At 34.1% G+C, this 23,683-nt stretch overlaps 1 protein-coding gene across 1 annotated transcript in view; it reads left to right on the top strand.

Moving 5' to 3' along the window:
• The first annotated feature begins 2,509 nt into the window (after positions 1-2,509).
• The window catches only part of LOC123668286 (serine/threonine-protein kinase BRSK2), a 73,290-nt gene continuing 52,116 nt past the window's right edge, over positions 2,510-23,683 (top strand). Inside the window, exons 1-3 of the mRNA XM_045602050.1 lie at positions 2,510-2,594; positions 18,047-18,141; positions 20,588-20,673. Of these exons, the coding sequence (XP_045458006.1) occupies positions 2,510-2,594; positions 18,047-18,141; positions 20,588-20,673 (266 nt within the window). The remainder of the gene's footprint in view (positions 2,595-18,046; positions 18,142-20,587; positions 20,674-23,683) is intronic.

Raw genomic sequence — 23,683 nt, 5'->3', positions numbered from 1 at the left:
TATTTGTAGAAAAATGTGATAGCGTCCTTAAGGTTTTTGTTATCAAAATTAAAATCAATAACTATAATACTCTATTCAATCACGCTTCAAAAGCACCTTCGAATCGTCATTTTACAAATTAAAATCTTATGTTTCGTTAAAATTGAAGCTAGGACCAATTCGGAATGTAAAAAAAAATTGGCAAGAACTCAGCGGTCACACAAAAAAAAACTTTGTTTTAATACAAAAATTACAATATCTTGCATGAAATACAGCGTCACTATGTCGACACATCTTTATCATTTATGTAATCCTGCACCGAATTATAAGCTTTAGCTTTTAATTATTCCTTTTTAATGCAAACTTCAATATATGCAAAATAAATGTCATAACCCAGAAAGGAGACGTTTACTCTGCGCAGTCGGAAACTTGGAATTACAATTTTGTTATTCTTTTTCATGTATATACTGCGATTATTTCATATAAATTTTAAAACAATCGATATTCTTGTGAATATATTTAATATTTGTTACTATTTTGTAATAATTTTAATATACCTTTTTATGGTCGGCAAACAAGCGTACGGCTCACCTGATAATAAACGATTACCGTAGTTTATAGACGCCTGCAATATCAAAAGCATCGCAAGCGCGTTACCACTAAATCTCCCACAGGAGTTCTGATCACCTTATTCACCACAGGAACATAACACTGCTAGAATGCAGTATTATTTTTTTTTAAATCACATAATTTTTTATATTTAACCGTTTTTTTTTCACTTTTTGATAGTTAATTCAATTTGTAGTCTGTTAATTTCAAAATTCGACTTTTCAAATGTCATGTCTGTTTATTATTGTTAGTTAGTGGAAATTTGATAAATGTGTTATGTAAGAAATTTAATCCGCCCATTATTTCCTGCCTATTGCGTTTAGATACTGTTTAACGTCATCAGCATTTCTTATTCTAATTGCTCGATGCTTAAGATCTATTTCGATTTTATCATTTGCGCCACGTTACAAACCAATTCATTTTTTTTTATTATACTAGAAATTTAATTGTATGTAATGTTAAATTGTTTGTTTCCCAAATAAATAAATAAATAAATAAATTATTTAGCTGTGATCTTTTGTAAGGTACTTCCTCAGTCGGATTGCTCCAGATTTTGAGCAGAATAATTATTGCTGTGCCCTAACTCAGTTAACCTGTACGTACCTATTACGAGTATATATAAAAAGGCACCCCGCGGACACCCTCTGGTAAAATAGAACCCTAAAACTCCAGTCTTTTAAATTTAAGTTTGTATTTATAGTGTTTATAGGTAATTTGTGAAGCATATTCTATATATAAAAATGAATGTTTGTCTGTATGTCCTTTATAGAATAGTAAACTTTGATCACCTAAAATAGCCCACACAGATTTCTAAATTGGTACGACTAAAAAGAAAACGTAGCAAGGCGCGCGGGGTACAGCTAGTATACCATAAAATGCCTAAAAGAAAATACAAGACAATACTTAGGAGTGTTTATAAAAATATAGATAACAAGAACTTATTAATATTTTTGAACTACTCATTTCATTATATCTCAGATTATGTAGATATGAACACAAAAAGTTGTGCGATCAGTATACTTCATACTGTAACATACTTTTAACCGTGACAAAAAGCGTGAAGGCTTAAAATATATTAATTTTTTTTTCTAACGTTTACGCGAGTTCCACTTCAAATTTCGATCCTCTCGTGACCATAGTTGCTGTAAAGTATGCGAAACGTCGGGCATTTAAATAACTTAATAAATCGCGATAAAATCCGAAAAAGTTGTTTCATTATACTAATTCTTTTCTATTGTACGTGACATTGGCAAAGTCTTTGCTATTTCGACATTATTAGAAACCATTAATATAATAAATCAATGTCAAACTTATAAAAAACACATCAATACACTCAAATATAAAACAATTTAAACAAAAAACAATCACATTACTTAATTTATTTAAGCAAAGAGCATAATATAACAATATTTACCCAATAGAAATCAATGCGGTTGTTTAAGTTAGATTTTTTGACGTGACAACGTCTAATAAATCAATAAACGCCGGCTGCATGCACGAAAAAAGATGACTCACTGTCCTGTTATGCTCATTGTTCCGTTACGCTCATTGTACGCTTGTGCTGCATCTATCTCTCTTCCACTCGATTGGCCTATGCGTCCGAGGAGATGTTTTGTTATGATATTGTCACGTTAAACTATCGTCCATCAACCAACTTAGCAAACAACCAATTTTTTTTTCATTTCAAGACATAACCAAAACCAAGCGGGGCACTGGAAATGTAATATTTAACCACAACCAAAATTTGCAGTGACTCATTAAGGTACTCGTATGACAGTCCGCTTTACATGGAACATACGTTAAAAATAAAAGGATGTACGTTTTGAGAGGACTGATCTCGCCGTGTTTCAAGTTCTACGACACAACGTGCTTCTGACCACGTTATGACACGTTCTGACCTGTTCTGCATCACAGCCTGAAGATGGAGGGGACGACCACGGCCGCTGAGGCCTACCAGTACGTCGGGCCATATAGATTGGAGAAAACGCTTGGAAAAGGACAAACGGGTAAGTGCTTTTTAGAAATAGATTTCAAAAACACTTTTGAATTGTTGTTTTACAAATAATAATTATGTAAGTTAATTGGTCACAATATTTAGTAGAGGCGTTTGAAAAGCTGGAGATGGTTTTTAAATGTTACCTCTGAAATGTGACTTCTTTACGTTACGAGCAGAAAGGTGGTGAATGCGTGACGAGAGCGTTACGAAAAGTGTGATCGATCGAGGCAAACGTAAGTTGAGAGTAAGAGAAAATTTAAATTTATTGCAGCCGTATGATCTAAAGCACACTCGTTTTTTTATATACCTATACATTTTTGAAATGTGAATAAATGTAACCATGAAACTGTTTTCGTAAATTCAAGCTCAAATAACATTTGCACAAAGATTGCTTATCACAGATAATGTTAACACCAGCTTTGCTATATACATATTGCCTATTGATAGGAATAACTTTCGAATTTGGCTGTAGATTCTATCCGCGGCTTAAATAATAAACGATGATATAATTAATAATTTTATTTTAATAGAAACAAATATATGAAAAAAACAAATCAATAAATAATTTATCCAACATGTCTATATCGTTGAACTCTCTTCTTGTTGTCGGACTCCTCCGAAATAACTTGGAATAGTGAATTCGTTAAGAGCGAATCTGAAAAAAAAAACAACATTGGAAAGAATAAATAAGATTTTTACGTTGAAATAATTATAGGAAAGGTTATTTTAATTAATAAAAAATTTACTCCATTTTTGTTATAGATACAATTAAAAAAAAAGGAATTGAACGCAAATAAAAAATCAAATAGCAAAAATTATAATAAGATCTATCTTTTCCTTGTTCGGTCTGCCGCTCCCGTATCGGCTTGTACAGCCATCAGAAGAAATGCTCTTTAGACACCGTTTAAATCGTCTGGAATAGACGTAAAGGCCTATGATATCTAACCTTTCAAAACATTCTATTTTTATTTAAAAGTTTTTATTATCTAGGTTTTTTAAATTATAATGAAATAATGTATGTAAAAAAATCGTAAGATATTTGTACCCATCTATACAAATAAATAAAATTGGAGTGTCTAATTTTTATATTAAAATAACCGCTTTTTACTAAATGCATATGGAATGTATACACGCTACATATACCAAAAAACATTTTTTTACAATTTTTGTCTGTTTGTCTGTTTGTTCCGGCTAGTATCTGAAACGGCTTGGCCGATTTTAGTGGGCTTATCACTGGCAGTTAGCTGCTATAGTAAGGACTAACTTAGGCTACTTTTATTTTAGAAATGTATGTATTTTATAAATCTGCGAACTGAACAAATTTTTTTTTAATTCCACACGGACGAAGTCGCGGGCACAGCTAGTCTTATTCTAAAACTCCTGGTCTAATCACTTGGTAGATTTGTTAAAATAAATATACTATGTATTTCCTTTACAATGGCCGTTAACTTATTGAAGGCTACAAAGTATACTTTAGAAATTGAAGAACCACGAGTGTCCTTCCCGTTATCTAGTCTCGAGAAGGCATTAAAATAAATATTTTCCTAGTTCACAAGGACTTTACCTAACGTTGAGTATCTTGAGGAGATTTCTTGTTACAGAGATAAATATATTCTTAGTCTGTTTTGAAGTTAGTGGTAATAAGTTCTCTATAAAGATTTGTCAAGTGTGATGAGTTTCGTAAATTGGAAAAATATTTATGTAGTTCGTATTTTTTTTTGTGCTACCCACACATTAGGGAATTCTAAACAATCTTTAATATCATATCAAAAATCGACCGTTCGAGCGGGGATCGAACCTTCATCTCCGACTGACCCAATCTTTAGCCAATTAAGCTATGGAACGATGTACCGGTTAGATAGAAATTTTTGATATGATGATTTTATATTCGGTTCTAAGCGCTAAAGCGCTTAGGTAGCTAAGGGAACGGTCGATTTTTGATATGAAATTTAAAAATTATTTATGTAATAATGCGTTATTGTAGCTAATATTTATTTTAAATATTTTTTTTTATATTTAATATTTTGCTTACAAAATAGTAAAATAAATATATCAACAAAACACAAGATCGCCTGTTATTAATATCGGCAACCTAATACCTGTATTTCACAGCCGACAAACGTAATTATTCGTTGATAAAACTTTTAATAAGTATATACAGCGTTAAATATTTTGCTCATAATCTGGAGCAGTCCCTAATGGGAATACACCTCGACCTTAAAGTAGATTACAACCAAATTGTACTGCTCTTCAGTGTCGTGTTCCTGTAATAATTTATGTCGATGGAGATTCTAAAATAAGAACCGACTTTTTGAAGTTTTTTGAAACTGAAAAAATGCCTCACACTAAAGAAACAAATATATATATATATATATATATATATATATATATATATATATATATATATATATGTGTATATGTATATCTATAATCTATAATATAATAATCTATAATATATATAAACGCGAAAGGTCATTCATCACGAAATCTCCGAAACTATAAGACCTAAAAACTTGAAATTTGACAGGTAGGCTCCTTATAAGACGTAGGCATCCGCTAAGAACGGATTTTACGAAACTCGACCCCTAAGGGGGTGAAATGGGGGTTGCAAGTTTGTATGAACGTCCTATGATTTTGAAGTAAGAGACTTGAAATTTAAAATGTATGCTCTATAGATGATGAGAAGGTGTTTAAATAATATATCTTTAGAAATCAACTCCCTTTTGGGGTTAAAACGGGGTATAGTAGGTTGACTCACTCATCACGAAATCTCCGAAACTATAACACCTACAAACTTGAAATTTTGCAGATATGTTTCTTATAGGGCGTAAACATCTGCTGAGAACAGATTTTACGAAACTCGATCCCTAAGGGGATAAAACGGGGTCGGAAGTTTGTATGAAAGTCCTATGTTTTTGAAGGAAGAGACTTGAAATTTAAAATCTATACTTTATAGATGGTGAGAAGGTGTTCAAATAATGTATCTTTAGAAATCGACTCTCTTTTGGGATTAAAACGGCGGATGGTAGGTTGACTCATTAATCACGAAATCTCCGAAACTATAACAGCTACAAACTTAAAATTTTTCAGATATGTTTCATATAGGGCGTAAACATCTGCTGAGAACGGATTTTACGAACTTCGACCCCTAAGGGGATAAAACAGGGGTTGGAAGTTTGTATGAAAGTCCTATGTTTTTGAAGTAAGAGACTTGAAATTTAAAATGTATGCTCTATAGATGGTGAGGAGGTGTCCAAATAATGCATCGTAATCTATATATATAAAAGAGAAAGGTCACTGACTCACTCATCACGAGAACTCAATAACCGCTGGATGGTCTATCCATCCAGGTGGACAAAGATGAAATTTGGCAGGGAGGTAGATTATAGTTAGTAGACGTCCGCTAAGAACAGACTTTGCGATATTCCACCGCTAAGGGGGTTTAATTGGGGTTAATAGTTTGTATGAAACATATACAGCAGCTATAAGTTCGCCTGATAGGTTAATTATACTGCAAATAAAACTAAAAATGTGGTGTATAGAGAGGTTTTATAAAAATAACTATTAAATTATACTAAATTGCGCCTTTTAAAAAGTTACTCAGTGTGATAAGTGTTTCAAGTGACTGAAATAAAAAAATAATTTGCGTTAAACATCATAATAGTATATCTTCATAACCACGCGAACGTAGTCGCGGGCGACAGTTAGTGTATTATAAAACAAAGTCCCCCAAAGGATATGTGATCGATTCCTTTAAAATCTACTGAACGGATTTTCATACGGTTTCACCAATGGAGAGTGGGCTTCATTTTGTTTTTTATTACTCACATATTGTATTAGACTTAAGACTTTGATTGTAATGCCTGCCTCGGACGTTATATGTATATGCATATATTGTGTGTTAGGATCAGTGTTTTTTACAAATAAAGTTATTATTATTTCTTTTATTCAATATATTTTCTTATGATTACATTTTTAAATATATTTATAAAAAAGACAAATAAAAATATTTAAAAATATAAAAATAGTAGTCCTCCGGTGGCAGGTTGAGGCCCAGGCCACCGGTAGATAGGGTTCCAGGCTGAGGAACCTCCTCACAATGCGGGCCGTTTCAAGCAACACTGCCTTTTGAATCCGACCCTTGATCCAACAGTCAAGTGAGAGTTTCTTAAGGTGTTGGTCGAAACTCTTCGCTAATAGACCATTAACCGATACAACAATAGGAACAATTATTGTTGAGTCTACATTCCACATGCCGGTAATCTCGTGGGCAAGGTCATTATTATTATTATTATTCAAGAGGAATGTTTACGGAACGGCTAAGCCGATTTTGATGATAGTTTCACTGGAAGTTTGCCGGGAAAACTTTGTGACACACTGATTTCTACGCGGGCGAAGCCGCGGGCACAGCTATATATATATATATAAATATAATATAAACTAAACTAACACATAATATGATTATAATAATACATTACACAGTATTTTATATTCTCTGTAAAAAAATCTCTCATAGGTTTTTGAAGTAAAATTTCTTTAAGCGCATGAGGGTAAAATTTTAACGGATGAAACGGCAACGTTTTCGTCGATGGCGCTGGAACAGAAATCTAAAACTTTAGATTTGTATAAATATAAACGAGACTTAAAAATTAGTTTGCCAAAGAAGTATCACTTCTGACATGTGTACTTTGTACGCACGCACTTTTTTCTGTATTTCAAAGACCATACCCACTTCTACCTCTTACAATAAGTTGTTTGTGTTACGTAAATGTAGCTTATATCCCAAGAATATTTTTCATCAGACAAGTAGACATAGCGATATTATTATGTAAAAATTTCCATTTAAAGCTTGAGATTATACACGAATTTCTCGTTCCAAAGAAATGATACCGAGGTTAAAAGATTAAAAGGTCTTAGTTAAGTAGCACTTTGAGATTTTTCTCCTTTTGCTCATTTTGGTTGCAGCTTTTAAGTGAAGGCTATTTAATATATCTTATTTTACTGAAAAACATTATTTAACTTTTACAGTTTAATTTACTGTAATATCTTCGTTGAAGAGTTGCTTATGTTTGTTCACATGAAGTAATATTGAAATATTAGTTTTTTTTTGTGTAGATAATTTTATTTTGCTAAATTATTTACCATACATATTACTTATTATTTTAAATAAATTAATTTATATTAAAACTTAAACTAATATTTCTGTTTGAAATAATTGAAAATTTATAATGGTTAAGAGTATGTGGTTTCGATACCTATTAAATCCTGTTAGCCCCGGTTTTATAAAGACTAAAATGTTAATTGGTAAAGGCGGTAACATACGCTTCGCTTCAGCCTGTATGTGTGTGTGGAGGTAACATAGAATAAAATCAATTGATTTAGGAATACTAGATCCCCACACTCACACATGTAACAAACAAACGTTACGCGTACGCTTCAACCTGTAATATCCCACTGCTGGGCATAGGCCTCTTTCTCCATGTAGGAGAAGGATCAGAGCTTAATCCACTACGCTGCTTCAATGCGGGTTGGCGAATATATTATACTATGAGTAGCGATCACTATCACGAGTACATGATAACAACCAGGCCCGACGGCTTAACGTGCTCTCCGAGGCACGGTGGGGCGACCCACAAGGACTGCACAAACACCTAGACCACGACAAACATCTGCATAGCGAATTAAAAATGAACAAAACAAACAAACAGATCAATTAAAAACAGTTATCCTGTTTTAGTAGTTTTTTCTTCAATTGATGATTAGATACAATACAATACAAATATACTTTATTGTACAACCAAAAACAATACAAGTAACATAAAAGAAAAAGAAACAAGCGAGAAATAATAATATTAATAACAAAAAAAAGGAATGTACAAAAGGCGCTAAAGAGCGATCTCTTCCAGACAACCTTTAGAAAAAGGACATGAATCATTACAGCCTATACAGTCCACTGCTGGACATAGGCCTCCACAAGTTTACGCCAAAAATAACGTGAACTCATGTGTTTTGCCCATAGTCACCACGCTGGGCAGGCGGGTTGGTGACCGCAGTACTGGCTTTGTCGCACCGAAGACGCTGCTGCCCGTCTTCGGCTTGTGTATTTCAAAGCCAGCAGTTGGATGGTTATCCCGCCATCGGTCGGCTTTTTAAGTTCCAAGGTGGTTGTGGAACCGTGTTATCCCTTAGTCGCCTCTTACGACACCCACGGGAAGAGAGGGGTTGGCTAAATTCTTTAGTGCCGTAGCCACACAGCACAGGACATGAATAAAGCGGCATAAAGGTGTACTTTAAAATAATAAATGTAAACACATATAATTATATAACTATACATACACTTAAATAGATAGAATTACAGGCATGAAACTACATATAAGAGTACATACATAAACATACATATACATACATATATACATACATACATACATACAATATAAACAACTAATAGATATTATGAATATAAACGACAGAGTACAAGAGAAATATAGCACTAAATCAGTAACGATATTATAGCAACTTTAAGTAATGGTCTTTCAAATGGCTCATAAATGACTCTAATGATTGTGCACGCCGTATACTTACGGGTAAAGAATTCCATAGCGCTTGGACAGAGAATGAGTTAGAGTAAAAAGAAGAAGAATGAGATGAAACTGTAAGAAAGAGGTTACTATCAGAGCGGAGAGACCGATCGTGAGAATTCGATAATAATTCAAAGCGTTCTTTTAAGTAGCAAGGTGTCTTCGGATTGAACAGTGAACAGTAAAGAAGCGATAGAGAGTGAGTATTTCGGCGGAACCTAATTGGGAGCCACCCGAGTTGCTTTCGAAAATCAGAGATGTGGTCATATTCCCTTATCCCAAAAATAAACCGAATAGAGAGATTTTAAATACGCTCGAGTTTATTAAGTTGGTCTTCCCTTAGGTCAAGATAGCAGGTGTCGGCATAATCAAGGATAGTTAGAAGGATCGTTTTTGCTAACACAATCTTTGTGGGGATAGGTAAAATATTTCGTAACCTGCGCAAAGAACTGATCGCACAAAACATCTTACGGCTTAGTTCCTTACTTGTGAATTCCAAGCTTAATTTCGGTCAAAAATGACGCCTAAATTTTACACTTCTGAGATGATGAGATTAGCCAGTTTTACCGTTGCCATTAAAGCTATATGACGTATGACGGTATTTAATTGATAAATGTTTACGATGTATTTGTTATTTTTCACCATAGAATTCCAATGTATTTATGGGATATTTCTATTCAGAATTAAATAAATAAATATCATATAACATACACACACGGTCGTCTGTTGCTATGGTAAGCAACTCAATGCTTGTGTTACAGGTAACAGCCGACTGTTATAACTATTTTTTTTTTGATAAATATACATAGAAATAATACATATATAAATATATTAATACAAATATTATATTACACCCAGACTCAGGCGGGAATCGAACCCGCAACCCGCGTCACAGAAAGCAGGGCCACTACAAACTGCGCCAACGGGCTAGTCAATTGTGAATCTCAGTTGTAGTTTATTAATTGTGGTGAAACAGACCCTGATGACCTGATGATATTTTGTCTTCTGCGGTTTTGTCAACAGGTGAAACATTTAGAAAGAAAAATTAGACAATGGAAATCTACAAATAATAAACTTTGTTCGCATTTCATACTCGGTACGGTTGAAATAAAAATAACTCAATTTTAAAATGTGTCCAATTACCGGAGCTGTCTCTCAAATGTAAAATTAAAATATTAACTTAAATGATAATTGAACAAATTACATTACTCTCCAATCCATTATATTTTAACCGATTATTTGATTATGTAGATATTTTGATTGTCATAAAATTGCTGCCGGTATGAAATAAGTGCTTTTTATTATCTGTAATATAATAAAGAGGAAAAATATTCTTACTGTCTATTTTTAAGTTATAATCGTAGTAATAGATATACCCAAAACCTACTGGACCAATTTTAAAAACTCGATATCACTGACTATAAAATGATGAGACTGCGGAGTTTCTTGCCGATTCTTCTCTGCATAATCTTCATTCCGAATCGGTGGTAGCTTCACTTTTAAAAATAATAATCACATTAAAATTTGATTCGTAAAATGACGAATTAAAAGTGCTTTTGACGCCTATTTGATTAAAGCTTGGGTTGGTGACCGCAGGGCTAGCTTTGTCGCACCGAAGATGCCGCTGCCCGTCTTCGGCCTGTGTGTTTCAGAGACAGCAGATGGATGGTTATCCCGCCATCGGTCGGCTTTTTAAGTTCCAAGGTGGTAGTGGAACTGTGTTATCCCTTAGTTAGCTCTTACAACACCTACGGGAGGAGAGGCGGTAGCTATATTCTTACTGACGTAACCACGCAGCAAATAATCCACGAGAGCGAAGCCGTAAGCAAAAAGCTAGTTATTTCAATAAATTACGCTGACAAAGCTAACATTAAACAAATCGAGAAATTATACAATCAAAATAATAACAGGGTAATGGCCCCTCTATTATCGAAAAAACATCACTGAGAATATTAAAGAGATGAGACCACAATACCTATCTACTAATTATTTACTACTAGGTATGCTCCGCGATTACACCCGCTTTAATTTGGGAAAAAAACGTACTAAGTTATTAAAAAAAAATTATTGCCTTCCTCAATAAAGGGACTATCCAACATAAAAAGATTGTTCCAATTCAACTCACTAGATCCTGAGACTAGCCTTGTTCTTTAAATTTATAAAATTAGTATAGATGAAGGAGTTTCTTTATTTTCAAAATCATGTAATCTACGCGAGCAAATCAAGAGTGAATAGACGTCTTCTAGGCAAGCGCGCACCACCTTAGGCTGCATCTTCATTTGACTGCAGGTGAGATCGCAGTCAAGCGCTAGTCTATATATTAAAAAAAAAAAAAAGCAATCGCTACACTAAATTTACGATACTGGTTGATGTTGAAGGATTGAATGCAGACATCATACGGATTAATCCATTGTCCTAGATAGGACTAAAGACGGTAACTAGCTATCATCATCATTTCATCGTTTCATTATTTCAGCCTATTGCTGGACATAGGCCTCCACAAGTTCGCGCCAAATATGGCGCGAACTCATGTGTGTTGCCCATAGTCACCATAATGGGCAGGCGGGTTGGTGACCGCAGGGCTGGCTTTATCACACCTAAGACGCCTTCGGCCTGTGTATTTCAAAGCCAGCAGTTAAATGGTTATCCCGCCATCTGTCGGCTTTATAAGTTCCAAGATGGTAGTGAAACTATGCTATCTCTTAGTCGCCTCTTACGACACCCACGGGAAGAGAGTGGGTGGCTATATTCTTTGATGCCGTAGCCACACAACATAAGACATTAAAATACCAATTTTTATATGACGTGGTTTAACGTGAATAGATAAAATATATTACTACTTGGGTATTAAGCTCCTTGGGTTCAGTATTAGATAGTGATCTTCTGTAAAGCCGTGGTACTTCAAAAAAAAAAAAAAAATAACAATTTTTAACAGAATTCAAAAAAGGAAGAGGTTGTCGTATTTTTTTTTTTTTGTGTTACCTCAGAAATTTTGACTGGGTGGACAGATTTCGATGGTTCTTTTTTTAAACGAAAGCTGATGTTTATCATGTATTCCTATTTAAAGATTAAGATCTGATGAGTACTTTTTGAGTAATCTTTGAAATCGCGTATTTACTTAACTATTATTTCCTCTACCTATGTACTTACTTGTTACCGTTTGAAAGCCAACACAATTATATTTGTACGTTCCTACATTTCTGCTTACATTTTCAGATATTTATCGATGTTATTAAATAATAATTTGGCGAGGGCCCATCCCTTCAGCCAACGTTGAAAGATTTATTATCGATATAATAATTACTTGCAGTATACGTAAATATTTATTATACTTTCGATTGCTAATTATTTTGGTCAAGATATTATTAATCCTATATTTATACGTGAAGCAAAAACTTTGTACCCCTTTTTACGAAAATTACGCGGATGGATTCGGAAGTCAATTATAAAATATCAATTTTAAATCTATCTTTCACCTAAAGTATTGCTTCTATTTGACAAATTGTAAACAGCTTAGTATTGAAAACAATAAACTTACTGAACGAATTGCTGTCGGCCGTCTGTTTATCACTAATTGGTAGTAACGTGATACTTGGAGGCATCGCCTGGATACTCGCCGAGTAATCCATAACTGGTTTACAAATCACTCTTGATGTTAATATTAAAATAACACTGCAATATTAATAATAATATTAATACAAACGATTATTTTATCTTGTTACAGGCTAACTTTAGGTAATTATTAGACTATTGACATGAAGTTGCATAGTTTTTTATATGGTAAAAAAGGGTTCTAGAAGATTCAGAAGTCTTAGTAGGATTCTTAACTTCTAGAATGGGATATCTCGTAATGCGAAAGACTGTGAGACTTATTAGTTACTTTACAGAAGTTTAACTAATATCCCACTGCTGGGCAGCTCCAATGTGGATTGGCGGATATATTCTCCACTATGAGTAAACAATCGCTACCACGTATTTATGACAACAACCGGGACCGACAGCTTAAAGTGATCTGATTATTTATGTTATGATTATGATTAATCGTAACGTGCTTAGACTGGAAAGAAATATTCGTATAAATACAAATATCCATCCCGAGTGAGAATGGAACCCGTAAATCGTCAGTGTTTTATTCGGCTACAGCACCACTACACCAGAAGAGGTTGTTAGTTCATTAGTTGTAACTAGCTATTACTATAGAAAAATGTTTAAGTATACAATCTTTCTCTTATTTTTATATTTAGAGAAGTAAGTATTAACGATTTTTAATACATTTTTAACCGACTTCAAAAAAGGAGAAGGTTTATCAATTCGACCGTATATATATTTTTTATGGGTGTTCGCGGATAATTATGTCGTTTGCGAACCGATTTTGATGATTCTTTTTTTGTTCGAAAGGAGATATCCCAGGGGTGGTACCATGATAAGGAAACCAGGATCTGATGATGGCGTCCCAAAAAAATCGAGGGAGACCTTCGCATATTATAGTGGCGACTAGTCCGTTTTTTAATTTATTCGTCTACCTACGTTGTATTACTTGTCGATGTAATTGAACTCGGTTTTTTCGTTTGCGAGCAAACACAATTATAAGGCTATGTATTAATCGAAAGTTTATCAAATTAAAATTAAAAAACAAAACCATTGAAAGCTCGTTTATATTCAAATTCTATATCTAGATTACAATAAAGGCCTACCTGATTAGTAAAATACCCATTTTCCTGAACACAAATTTGACATAAAGCCGTTATGTTAATTGCTGGTGGGGTAAATGTCGTTAATGTTGTTTGTTAGTAGCTACCACGCATATTCATGTTTATAAATGGTCAAGCTGTAATCACTTAGGAGCAGATATTACCCCACATTGACTCGTTTAATGGTCAAACGGAGGTGATTATACTTTCATTCTGGTTGATTATCAAATTAATTTTTATTAATGTTGAATTTATTTTGAGTAATAAGTTGTTACGGAATAAATATGTAATCTTTATGATAATAAATTTTTCAAAAGTCTAAGAGGTTTGTTATGTTTTTTTTTTTTTTTTTCGAAAAAAGAAGAGTCTGTTTTGGTTTGACTTCACTGCGACACCGGTTTAAAGGACCGGGTACCAAGACCTGGCCAAGAACTTTAAGTTCAATTTGAGCCCCATAAGACGACCGAAACCCCTTCTAGAAATCGTACTAAGGTTATAACTAATTGACAATACTCAGGAATCCATTAAAGAATAGTAACCATGAAATTTAAAGATATAACCAAGTTAATGATAAGATTTTCTATTAGTGCTCTTAGAGCAAATCTAATACATATACGATTTATTTACGTAAAAGATTAAGATTGTCTTTTTTTTGCAAGTTGATTAATTTGTTTGTTAAGCTCGTTCATGTCAGGATCTACTAGTACAGTTTGAGCCTTTTAGTGAAGACCACACATCATTGACAACCTTTCTGGTATAGTGGTATATTGCCTCAATACCGAAGATAGCAGGTTTCCTTACCATTCGAAGCTGATATCTTTATTTGTACAAATATTTGTTTCTGGTATGTATGTGTGTGTTAATCTCCCAAATATTTTTTGATGAAGCCAGCAGTTCCGATCAGTACTACAATCACCTGACAGCAGGTCTTTACTCTTTGTAAGGAAATTATTCGCCAATCTATATTGGAGTTCCTTCTCATACCAATCAGTCCTTCTCTTATGTGAAGAATAGTCATTACCTAGTGTTTGTATGTATGCATGAGTTTATATGTTTAGTTATTTGAATATTTATTATAAATTTATTGTAATTGTAGATCATTTCCTTTGCCCTGAGGCCGCCTGGAAGAGATCGCTTTTTAGCGATTAGGCCGCCCTTTGTACGTAATGATATATTGTTAAAATATTTCTTTCTTTGCTGTGTATTATTTCTATTTTTGGTGTACAATTTAATATTATTATTATTATTACCTAGTAGCAGGATGTTTACAGTTGAGCCAGTTGTTGTTGAAGAAACACCATCAAACTATATCTAATCATCAATCTATCAAATCAGCTTCTTTCTTTGTATGTATCTAAAAACTGTACACCTATCCCATTACCAGTAAGATTATCTCTACTCTAAAGCTGCCTGGAAGAGATCTCTTTATTGATAAGACTGCTTTTGTACTTTTTTTTTACTTCTTTCAAATGTAATATTAATTATAGCTTGGTTTACAATGAAGAGTTTTTATTATTATTATTAAAAGTAGTTCAGAAACTCCCAAATTCTTCTTTATCGGACAGATAAATTTTGTTCTATAGGTTTTCTATTATTTGCCATAATAATAAATAATTCTCGACGGTTCAGTTAATTTATAAGATTTATTAAATGAAATAACTACTCTCAAGAAATACCCTCATTCAAAGAATACTGGAATCGCGCGTTTCATTGGAATTTTATTTTTCTTGATAACTTCATTTAAAACTTTCCAATGTTGTACAACTCCGTCGAAGTTTTTATATAAAAGAAATCTTAATTATTTTTTCGTATAAACTTGGGGTAGCGCAGTAAATTAGAAGTATATCTCTTTTCAATATAGCTTACTATAACACAAATAAAATCCTTACTTACATATAATTTATATGGTATTTTATATTACTTGAATTACTAGGATCTTACAAAACCTTTTTACAATAGTCAAGAATAGTCAGTTATACAGTAAAAATAATAAATTTATTAGACTAATAAAATAAAAAAATAATTTGTAAAAGCCCGATCCAAAGAGTTGCATGAAGCCTACTTGAATAACAATTTTTAGATTCTTTGATTTTACAAAAAGATATGTAACTACCCTCTTATAGCTTACCTTACCATCTTTTTTGAAATAGCTAAGAATGAGAATCACTCGTGCAACATCAATCACTGAAGGCTTAATTTCGAGTGAGTCATGTCAGTTAGAGGCAAATCGTCGATCTTCAATTCTCAATTAGAAAACTCTAAGTGGCTCGTTAGTCCAAACAAGAGTACATATCTCTAAGCAATAAGTGTAACGCCGTTTTCAGAATTGATTGCAAAACGTGAAGTCACCCTTTTAGAGATGATTATTGTTTGGTTTTGAAACTTTTTTTAAATATATAGACTAGCGCTTGACTGCGATCTCACTGGATGGTAAGTGAAGATGCATGCTGATGCTGATGATGCTAAGATGGTGCGCGCTTGCCTAGAAGATGCCTGTTCACTCTTAATTTGAAGATACCCAAGTTATACTAACAAATAAGTTTGTTTTATTATCATAATTTATCCGCCAACCCGCGTTGGAGTAGCGTGATATTTATTATATTATTAGCGATTATGATAAATTTAAATAAATTAAATACATTTGATATACTCACACAGTCATCTGTTAGTAATTGAAATCCCTATGCTTTATGTAAAAACCGACTGATATACATAATCATACTTTTTAACTATAATACCGTATGCTATGGATGCCTGCAACCCCAAAAACATCCATCCATCGCCATTGCGTTGTCGTCCCCTATTCCCACTCTCCCACGAAGCTCTGGCTATATAATAACGCTAATTAAAACTTTTTGATATTTTGTTAATTAGCTTAAGTTAATTTAAAGATTTTTTTTTAAAGAATTCACTTATTATTGATTCATTTTGAGGCAAATTACACCACAAATGAAGATGCGTGCCGGATTAATCAACTAACCAACACATCATTCGTTGTGATATTGTCATCGCTATTGTAACCTACTTTTTAAGTAAGAAGACTAACACGGTCTTTAATTGGCAATCTCAAAGAATCAGAGCAGTTCTTTCAAAGAGGTCGCATTAAGTGGCTATTAGGTTCACATTAAATGCCTCTATTAAGAAACATACATTGCCGTAGTTGCAAAGCTTTTATTATACTGGATTAACGAGGTCAATTCTAATATTTCAAGTGTAATCCCTTGATAATAATACATCGTCATTTTGACACTACTATGACGCTATCATAACACAATGACAAGTTGACGAATTTAGTCTTATACGTTCGATGCTGTTTAATGGTAGCGCCAAAAAAAGATAAGTGATATATTATATTAAATAGATTCTGGTGCTTCAATGTTTGATCGTTTTTTTTTTACTTCCGATAAGATCCAAGTGTTGTTGTTTCGAAAACTCGTAAATACTATGACAATCCAAAATGGTAGCACTAGAGTTAGACTGAACGATTAGGTACCGATTCGAAATGTAGATTCTGCAGAAAAGAATCGGAACGAAAGGCCATAGTTACGATTGTAAAAGTAATGTAATAAAGGAGTATTTTATCACATAATTTATTCATGAATTGATACATTAAATTTGGTTCTCTTTAGTTTCCCTACTTAGAAACTCATTTTTTCGACATAAAATAATAAAAATTATGATCGCTTTTAATTACGTGTTAATTGAATAAAATTATTATAATGCAAAACGATACAATGTCAATAGTTTTCAATGTTTGCACAGGGAAATATAGAAAATCTACATTTAAAAATTAAAAAAAAAAATTAACAAAGATTGTGACAAATACATATTCATGATCATTTACACACAAAGAAAATGCATACATAAAATGTAAATGTAATAAATAAAATTTATAAACTGTAAACAAAAGTGGGTGTTTAATAAACGCTAATTAAATTGTAACCTAGATGGACGGGTTAAGAAAATGTTTGAAATAATAATAATCTTTATTACCATGAAAGACTATACAATGAACTTATTTCTAACGGCATCTGCACTAAGCACAGCTTGTATCGCAGAAGCCAGGCATGCAATTACCAGAAGAATAGTTCTTTAGGCACAGCACGAGCCGATATAAACTATTTTATATACAATTACTAAACAAAAAGAATCTCTTCGAGATTTTATTTAATATAAATGTTTCTTTGTTTCAGGTCTCGTAAAACTCGGCGTGCACTGCGTGACTGGTAAAAAGGTGGCCATCAAAATTATCAATCGAGAAAAACTTAGTGAATCTGTACTTATGAAGGTAAGAAAAAAATGTAGTCACTAATTTACATTTCAGAAATTGAAAAATAAGTCTGTAGTAGCACTTGATTGATGCTAATCTGACAGAATCTAGGGAGACTAATTGGTTGTGGGGCCCTTGATACTTGTTTAGAGTACCCAATGGGTAACAGGACCCTGTAAAATGCATAATGATTAATTAGTGGACAATAGCTTTATTGCAAACTTTTTTAATAATAATTATATGTATTTGTGGATATGCTGTACCTGTATTAGTAATTCAGTTTTGTCGGAATGATGTCATAATAGTGTGATGACCTTTTAACAATGTTAGTACAATTTATAATAAATAACTTTTCTCTATTAGACCATTATTAATACCGCAAAATGTTGTCTTAAAATATTGTAAAGAGGCATTGTTTTTTTGAAAAAATAATTGTGTTTGCTCGCAAACGAAAAAAAAACCGACTTTAATTACATGGACATTCAATTACGTAGACGAAAAAATAGTCAAGTAACTACGCGCAAAGATTACTCAAAAAGTAGTTATCAGATCTCAATAAAATTTATATGTGACCACATGATAAACATCTGCTTTCGATTAAATTAAAAATTATCAAAATCGGTACACCCAGTAAAAAGTTATTGCGGATTTTCGAGAGTTTCCCTCGATTTCTCTGGGATCCCATCATCAGATCCTGGTTTCCTTATCATGGTACCAAACTAGGGATACTCTTTTTCCAACAAAAAAAGAATTATCAAAATCGGTACATCCAGTAGAAAGTTATGCGGTATAATACAACGCAGGTCGACGAAAAAAGCGTCAAGTAAAAACGCATTATTAGATATAACTCGAAAAGTAGTTTTTAGATCTCAAATAAATTGGGGACAATTGACACAAACCACCTTTCGATTAAAAAAAATTGTCGCAATCGGTCCACCCGGTCAAAAGTTCTGATGTAACATACATAAAAAAAAATACAGTCGAATTGAGAACCTCCTCCTTTTTTGGAAGTCGGTTAAAAAAACACAATATTGACGTGCGTGACAACGCGCAGTTTGGCAAAAGAACTATTAAACACAAGCTGAGCTGCTAAACATTATTCTGCCATCTTGAAAATTTTAAGAATTACGTATTTTTTATGTTATATCAAAAATTAACCCTTCTCCTGCCCGGAGAAAGAGGTGCTCAGCCATAAGATGTCACAGACTGAATCAATCGATCAAAAAAAAAATTGATCAAAAAAATCTGAAACAATTTTCTAGACAGGGCCACTCTAATCATTAGCGTTATGTAATACGAGTGGAAATGCGATCCATTCTCATACCCACCGAATATATTAAAAAAATCATGAAAATCAGCCGAGCTGCTTCGAAGGAGTTCCTATTTTAAACCTACCTGTGACCAAAAATAGATCCCAGGAAATTTGTTTTATCTATCTATATTAATGAATAGAGAGCCGGGTTTTTTTTTTGTTAGGTTATACTGCGAAAACTACTGAGCCGATTAGAACATTACTTATACCACAAGAGGCAGCGTGTTTCGGAGAAGGTTCTATAATAATATTTTATAGCAAGTTTTTTTTTTTTATGTCACTAGGTCGGCAAACAAGCGTACGGCTCACCTGATGGTAAGCGATTACCGTAGCTTATAGACGCCTGCAACATCAGAAGCATCGCAAGCGCGTTGCCGACCCAATCCCCAATCCCCCCAGGAGCTCTGGTCACCTTAAAATAAGTTATTATTACGCAAAAAATGTTATTTTAAGTTGTGTAATAAATATTAATAAAAATTTTTTAATAAAAAATCAAATCTCACATCTTTATGATATATTTAAACATAGAAGTACAGATAGTTGCTCAAATTATTTTCAGCTTACTTTATTGTTATAACTTTTGTTGGGTAAATTTTAAACTACTTCTAACTTTTGTTAATGAAAATCTGTAACTATGGTACACGGTAAAGTTTATTGAACTTATGCTGTACTATAATAATGTTTTAACGATTACATTATCCTAATCCAAATTATTATTACTTAGACCCAAAGGGCTCAAAGGTCAGATGTTTTTACACACAACGATTGCACCTGACCTTCTCAACAAGGGCAAGCTACGAGCGTCTGTTTCTTTAGATTTAGACCAATTAGCCACTTAAGCGATAATCATGATTTGAATGGCAGACTTAACAAATTAAAATGGTCGTATGTTGTAATTAGTTTACATCTTAACTATCGGACACTTACTCACTTTGCTGGGCGTTAGATGTTTTACCAGGTTCTGGTGTTCCAGGCATCTCGGCTATGATAACCGCTTATCATCAGATGGACTAAACGCTTGTTTACAGACCCAGTCGTATAAAGCCTTGCTATGACTTATTAGCGGAGTAATATAAATATTATAACCAATAATTATGGTAAGTGTGATAGTAATCAGTAAATAATTTCTAATTTATCGCTATTTATTTTCAGGTGGAACGAGAAATAGCTATTATGAAACTTATTGAACATCCGCATGTACTCGGTCTATCAGACGTCTATGAAAATAAGAAATATTTGTAAGTATTATCATTTACAAAAAAAAAAAAACGAGCGTGCTTTAGACAACACGACTGATGTAAAACCTCTTTAGTTGCCTTCGTACATAACTGTAATTTTTTGTACGAAACGTAACTCTCTCTGTCTTTCTATCTTCACTATGTAACTTATATCTCCCTCTCAACTTCCGTTCGCCTCACCCGATAACTTTTTTCGTAACGCTCTCGTCACTCATGTACCACCTCACTCCGCAAGTCAAGCGTGCCTAAAGAAGTTTACCCTGAAAATAATGGCGGAGCTATTAAAATTACCATCTGGCGGGATAACCATCCGACTGCTGGCTTTGAAATACACAGGCCGAAGACGGGCAGCAGCGTCTTCGGTGCGACAAAGCCAGTACTGCGGTCACCAACCCGCCTGCCCAGCGTGGTGACTATGGGCGGAACACATGAGTTCGCGTTATTTTTGGCGTTAACTTGTGGAGGCTTATGTCCAGCAGTGGACTGTATAAGCTGTAATGATGATATTGAAATTACAATGTCAAATAATTTCGTATTTAACTTTGAAGTAGCTTCGGATCTATGATTTCGAACGGAAATTTAATAGTAGCGGCAGCGCAGTATCTTTCTAATTAAATTCTTCTAATGGATGCCATGGTAGCCACGTCCCCCCCCCCCTCTAAAACGAGAGCCAAAGTGTAGAAGAGCATCATAAACAATTGTTCATATTTAAAGAGAACTTACAAAATTGGAATGTGCCTAAATCTACGAATCAGCAAATACGCAAAAGTAACGTTACAGAGTAAAGTCAAACTTCTAAAGTTATTACCGTAGTGTTTAAAAATCAAACATTCAATTCACGTTTAATAAGTAGTATTGTATTTGCTCGCAAACGAAAAAAAAACCGACTTCAATTACATCGACACGTAATACAACGTAGTTGACTAAAAAAAATTACAAACGCATTAGTGGACACTACAATTTTTGAGGGTTTCCCTCGATTTTTCTGGGATTTTATCATCATCTCATCATCAAATCAAAATCTGTTCATAAACGACGAAGGTATCCCGAGTAACCTCGTTTTTGAAGTCGGTTAAAAATATTTTGCTTATAATATAATAACAAAGCTACAGTTTCAGATACCCGCCTATTGCTTGCAAATTAATTAACGTAATAACATTCTTATTAACAAGGGTTATTAGCAGAAAGGCAATTTTCTTTATAATCCTATTATTCTTATCTGCTCAAAGGAATTGTTATTGATAAAATAACGTTGAGAGACTGACGTTGGCGCTGTAAATTGGATGGTGAAGTTTTGCCAAGATTTTTAAATGACTACAGATACTAAAAAAGTCTTATTAAACGTTGTTGTTGTTGTTTTAAAATTTATCCCCAATAGGGAAAGGCAAAGGACTATAATCCATACAGCCTAGTTTGAATTTGTAAGTTTCGTTCTGATATATCAAAAGGCCGGAGCCAAGTCTGAAGTAACTTTATTTTTCTTCTGATTCGATGACTGGTAAAGTAAAGCCGAAGCCAAGTCTGTAATTTCATTACTAAACGTTGTTTTACATTCATGTTTTTTTTTTTAATAATTGTTATTTACTGCATACTTATTTGATAGAAATGAATGACGGCACAATAAAAAATAAACGATCTGAATCATTAAAACCCAGATTAAAATCACAAAGGGATTTATGCAAATAACCTACAGTATTATAGCGCTAAGTTTGACCAGGGAGGTACTTAAAACTGTATCAATTATACAGGGTCTACAACGGCCTTCGTGGCTTAAAATTAGGTTCATAACTCTTTTTTATAGATTAACTGCTGCTGGATAAAAATCACACTAGAATGATTAAATATTACCTATCCCTGCTGAAAATTCCAAATAAAAACGATGGATTCTAAAATTTTCATACAATTTTCATCTGTTTTTATCTGGGCTATCTGGATTCCAGAAGAAGTATCTGGATTCCGGAAGACATTGCTTATTAACTACTTACGTGCTAGTTTATATACAAATCTATAAGTACAGTTGACTACTAATAAATAAAAAAAAAAGAAAAGAAAAAGAAAACAAAAGAAGACAATAATAAATTAATTTATGAAGGTCGGTCGGTCGGTCTTAGGGACTCACGCGGCGCAAGGATGGTGCGACGCCGATGTTGCAGTGGCACGAGGACGCCGATGTCGTTGCTTCCTCGTGGAGTACCAAGTTCGACGGTTGTGGTGACCGGTAGTGATGAATGTTGTTGTTGTTTAGAGTGTCCCGTTCCCAAGGTGTTGAATCCGGTAATTCTGTTGGAGCCAAGTTGTTCTTCTTCTTCTCCCGAGTTGATTGATACCAAACACGGGGTATCTATCCCTGCTGGTTCCTGAGGTATGGCCCGCGGGGGTGAGGTCAACCAAGCGCGGGGGGGGAGGTCTCGTGGGGCGTTGATTTAGGGGGGGGGCCACAATTGGTATGGGGGGGAGGGGTGGCAGGTATATATAGGAGGTTACTCCTCAGGTTTTCCCCTCTTGAATGAGCCCCAACACCGAGTTTTGGGGACTAATTATAATTTTTAGGGGGTAGTATTCAGGGGGTAGGGGGTGGTTCCTAGGAGTTTGGGGGTGTGGAAGGGTCTCGTTACTACGGTTCTAACGAACCGCAGCAAGGGGGGGTGCGAAATAGGGAGCTCGGTTTTCGCTGGATTCTTACCCGCGAGCTGGTCTTCCTCAGAGCTGGTCTGCAGATGGTGGGGCCGAATCCTCGACAGATCGATTGCCGTCGGTGGAGCGCCGTTACGTCAGTCGCGTCGTTTGTAAGGCGCACGTGATGTTCGTGACGTACGTGACTCTGTCTCTAAGTGAAGTTGTTTTTTTTTTTTTTTGGGTCTCGTCGGCGCCGGCCTGGCGGGCACGTGGATGTTGTTCCTCTATAGAGAGGCTATGTACGCTCACTTTAGATGCTTATATTTCGAGAACCAAGACCCCTAGAGAGACAAGAGATATGTCAAACGGTAGGTCTCACCGGCGGCTACAAACT

This window comes from Melitaea cinxia, chromosome 30 (assembly GCF_905220565.1).
Source record: "Melitaea cinxia chromosome 30, ilMelCinx1.1, whole genome shotgun sequence".
Classification (NCBI taxonomy): domain Eukaryota; kingdom Metazoa; phylum Arthropoda; class Insecta; order Lepidoptera; family Nymphalidae; genus Melitaea; species Melitaea cinxia.
The sequence above is the reverse complement of the archived record's forward strand: the minus strand, read 5'-3'. Positions and strand labels throughout refer to the sequence as shown.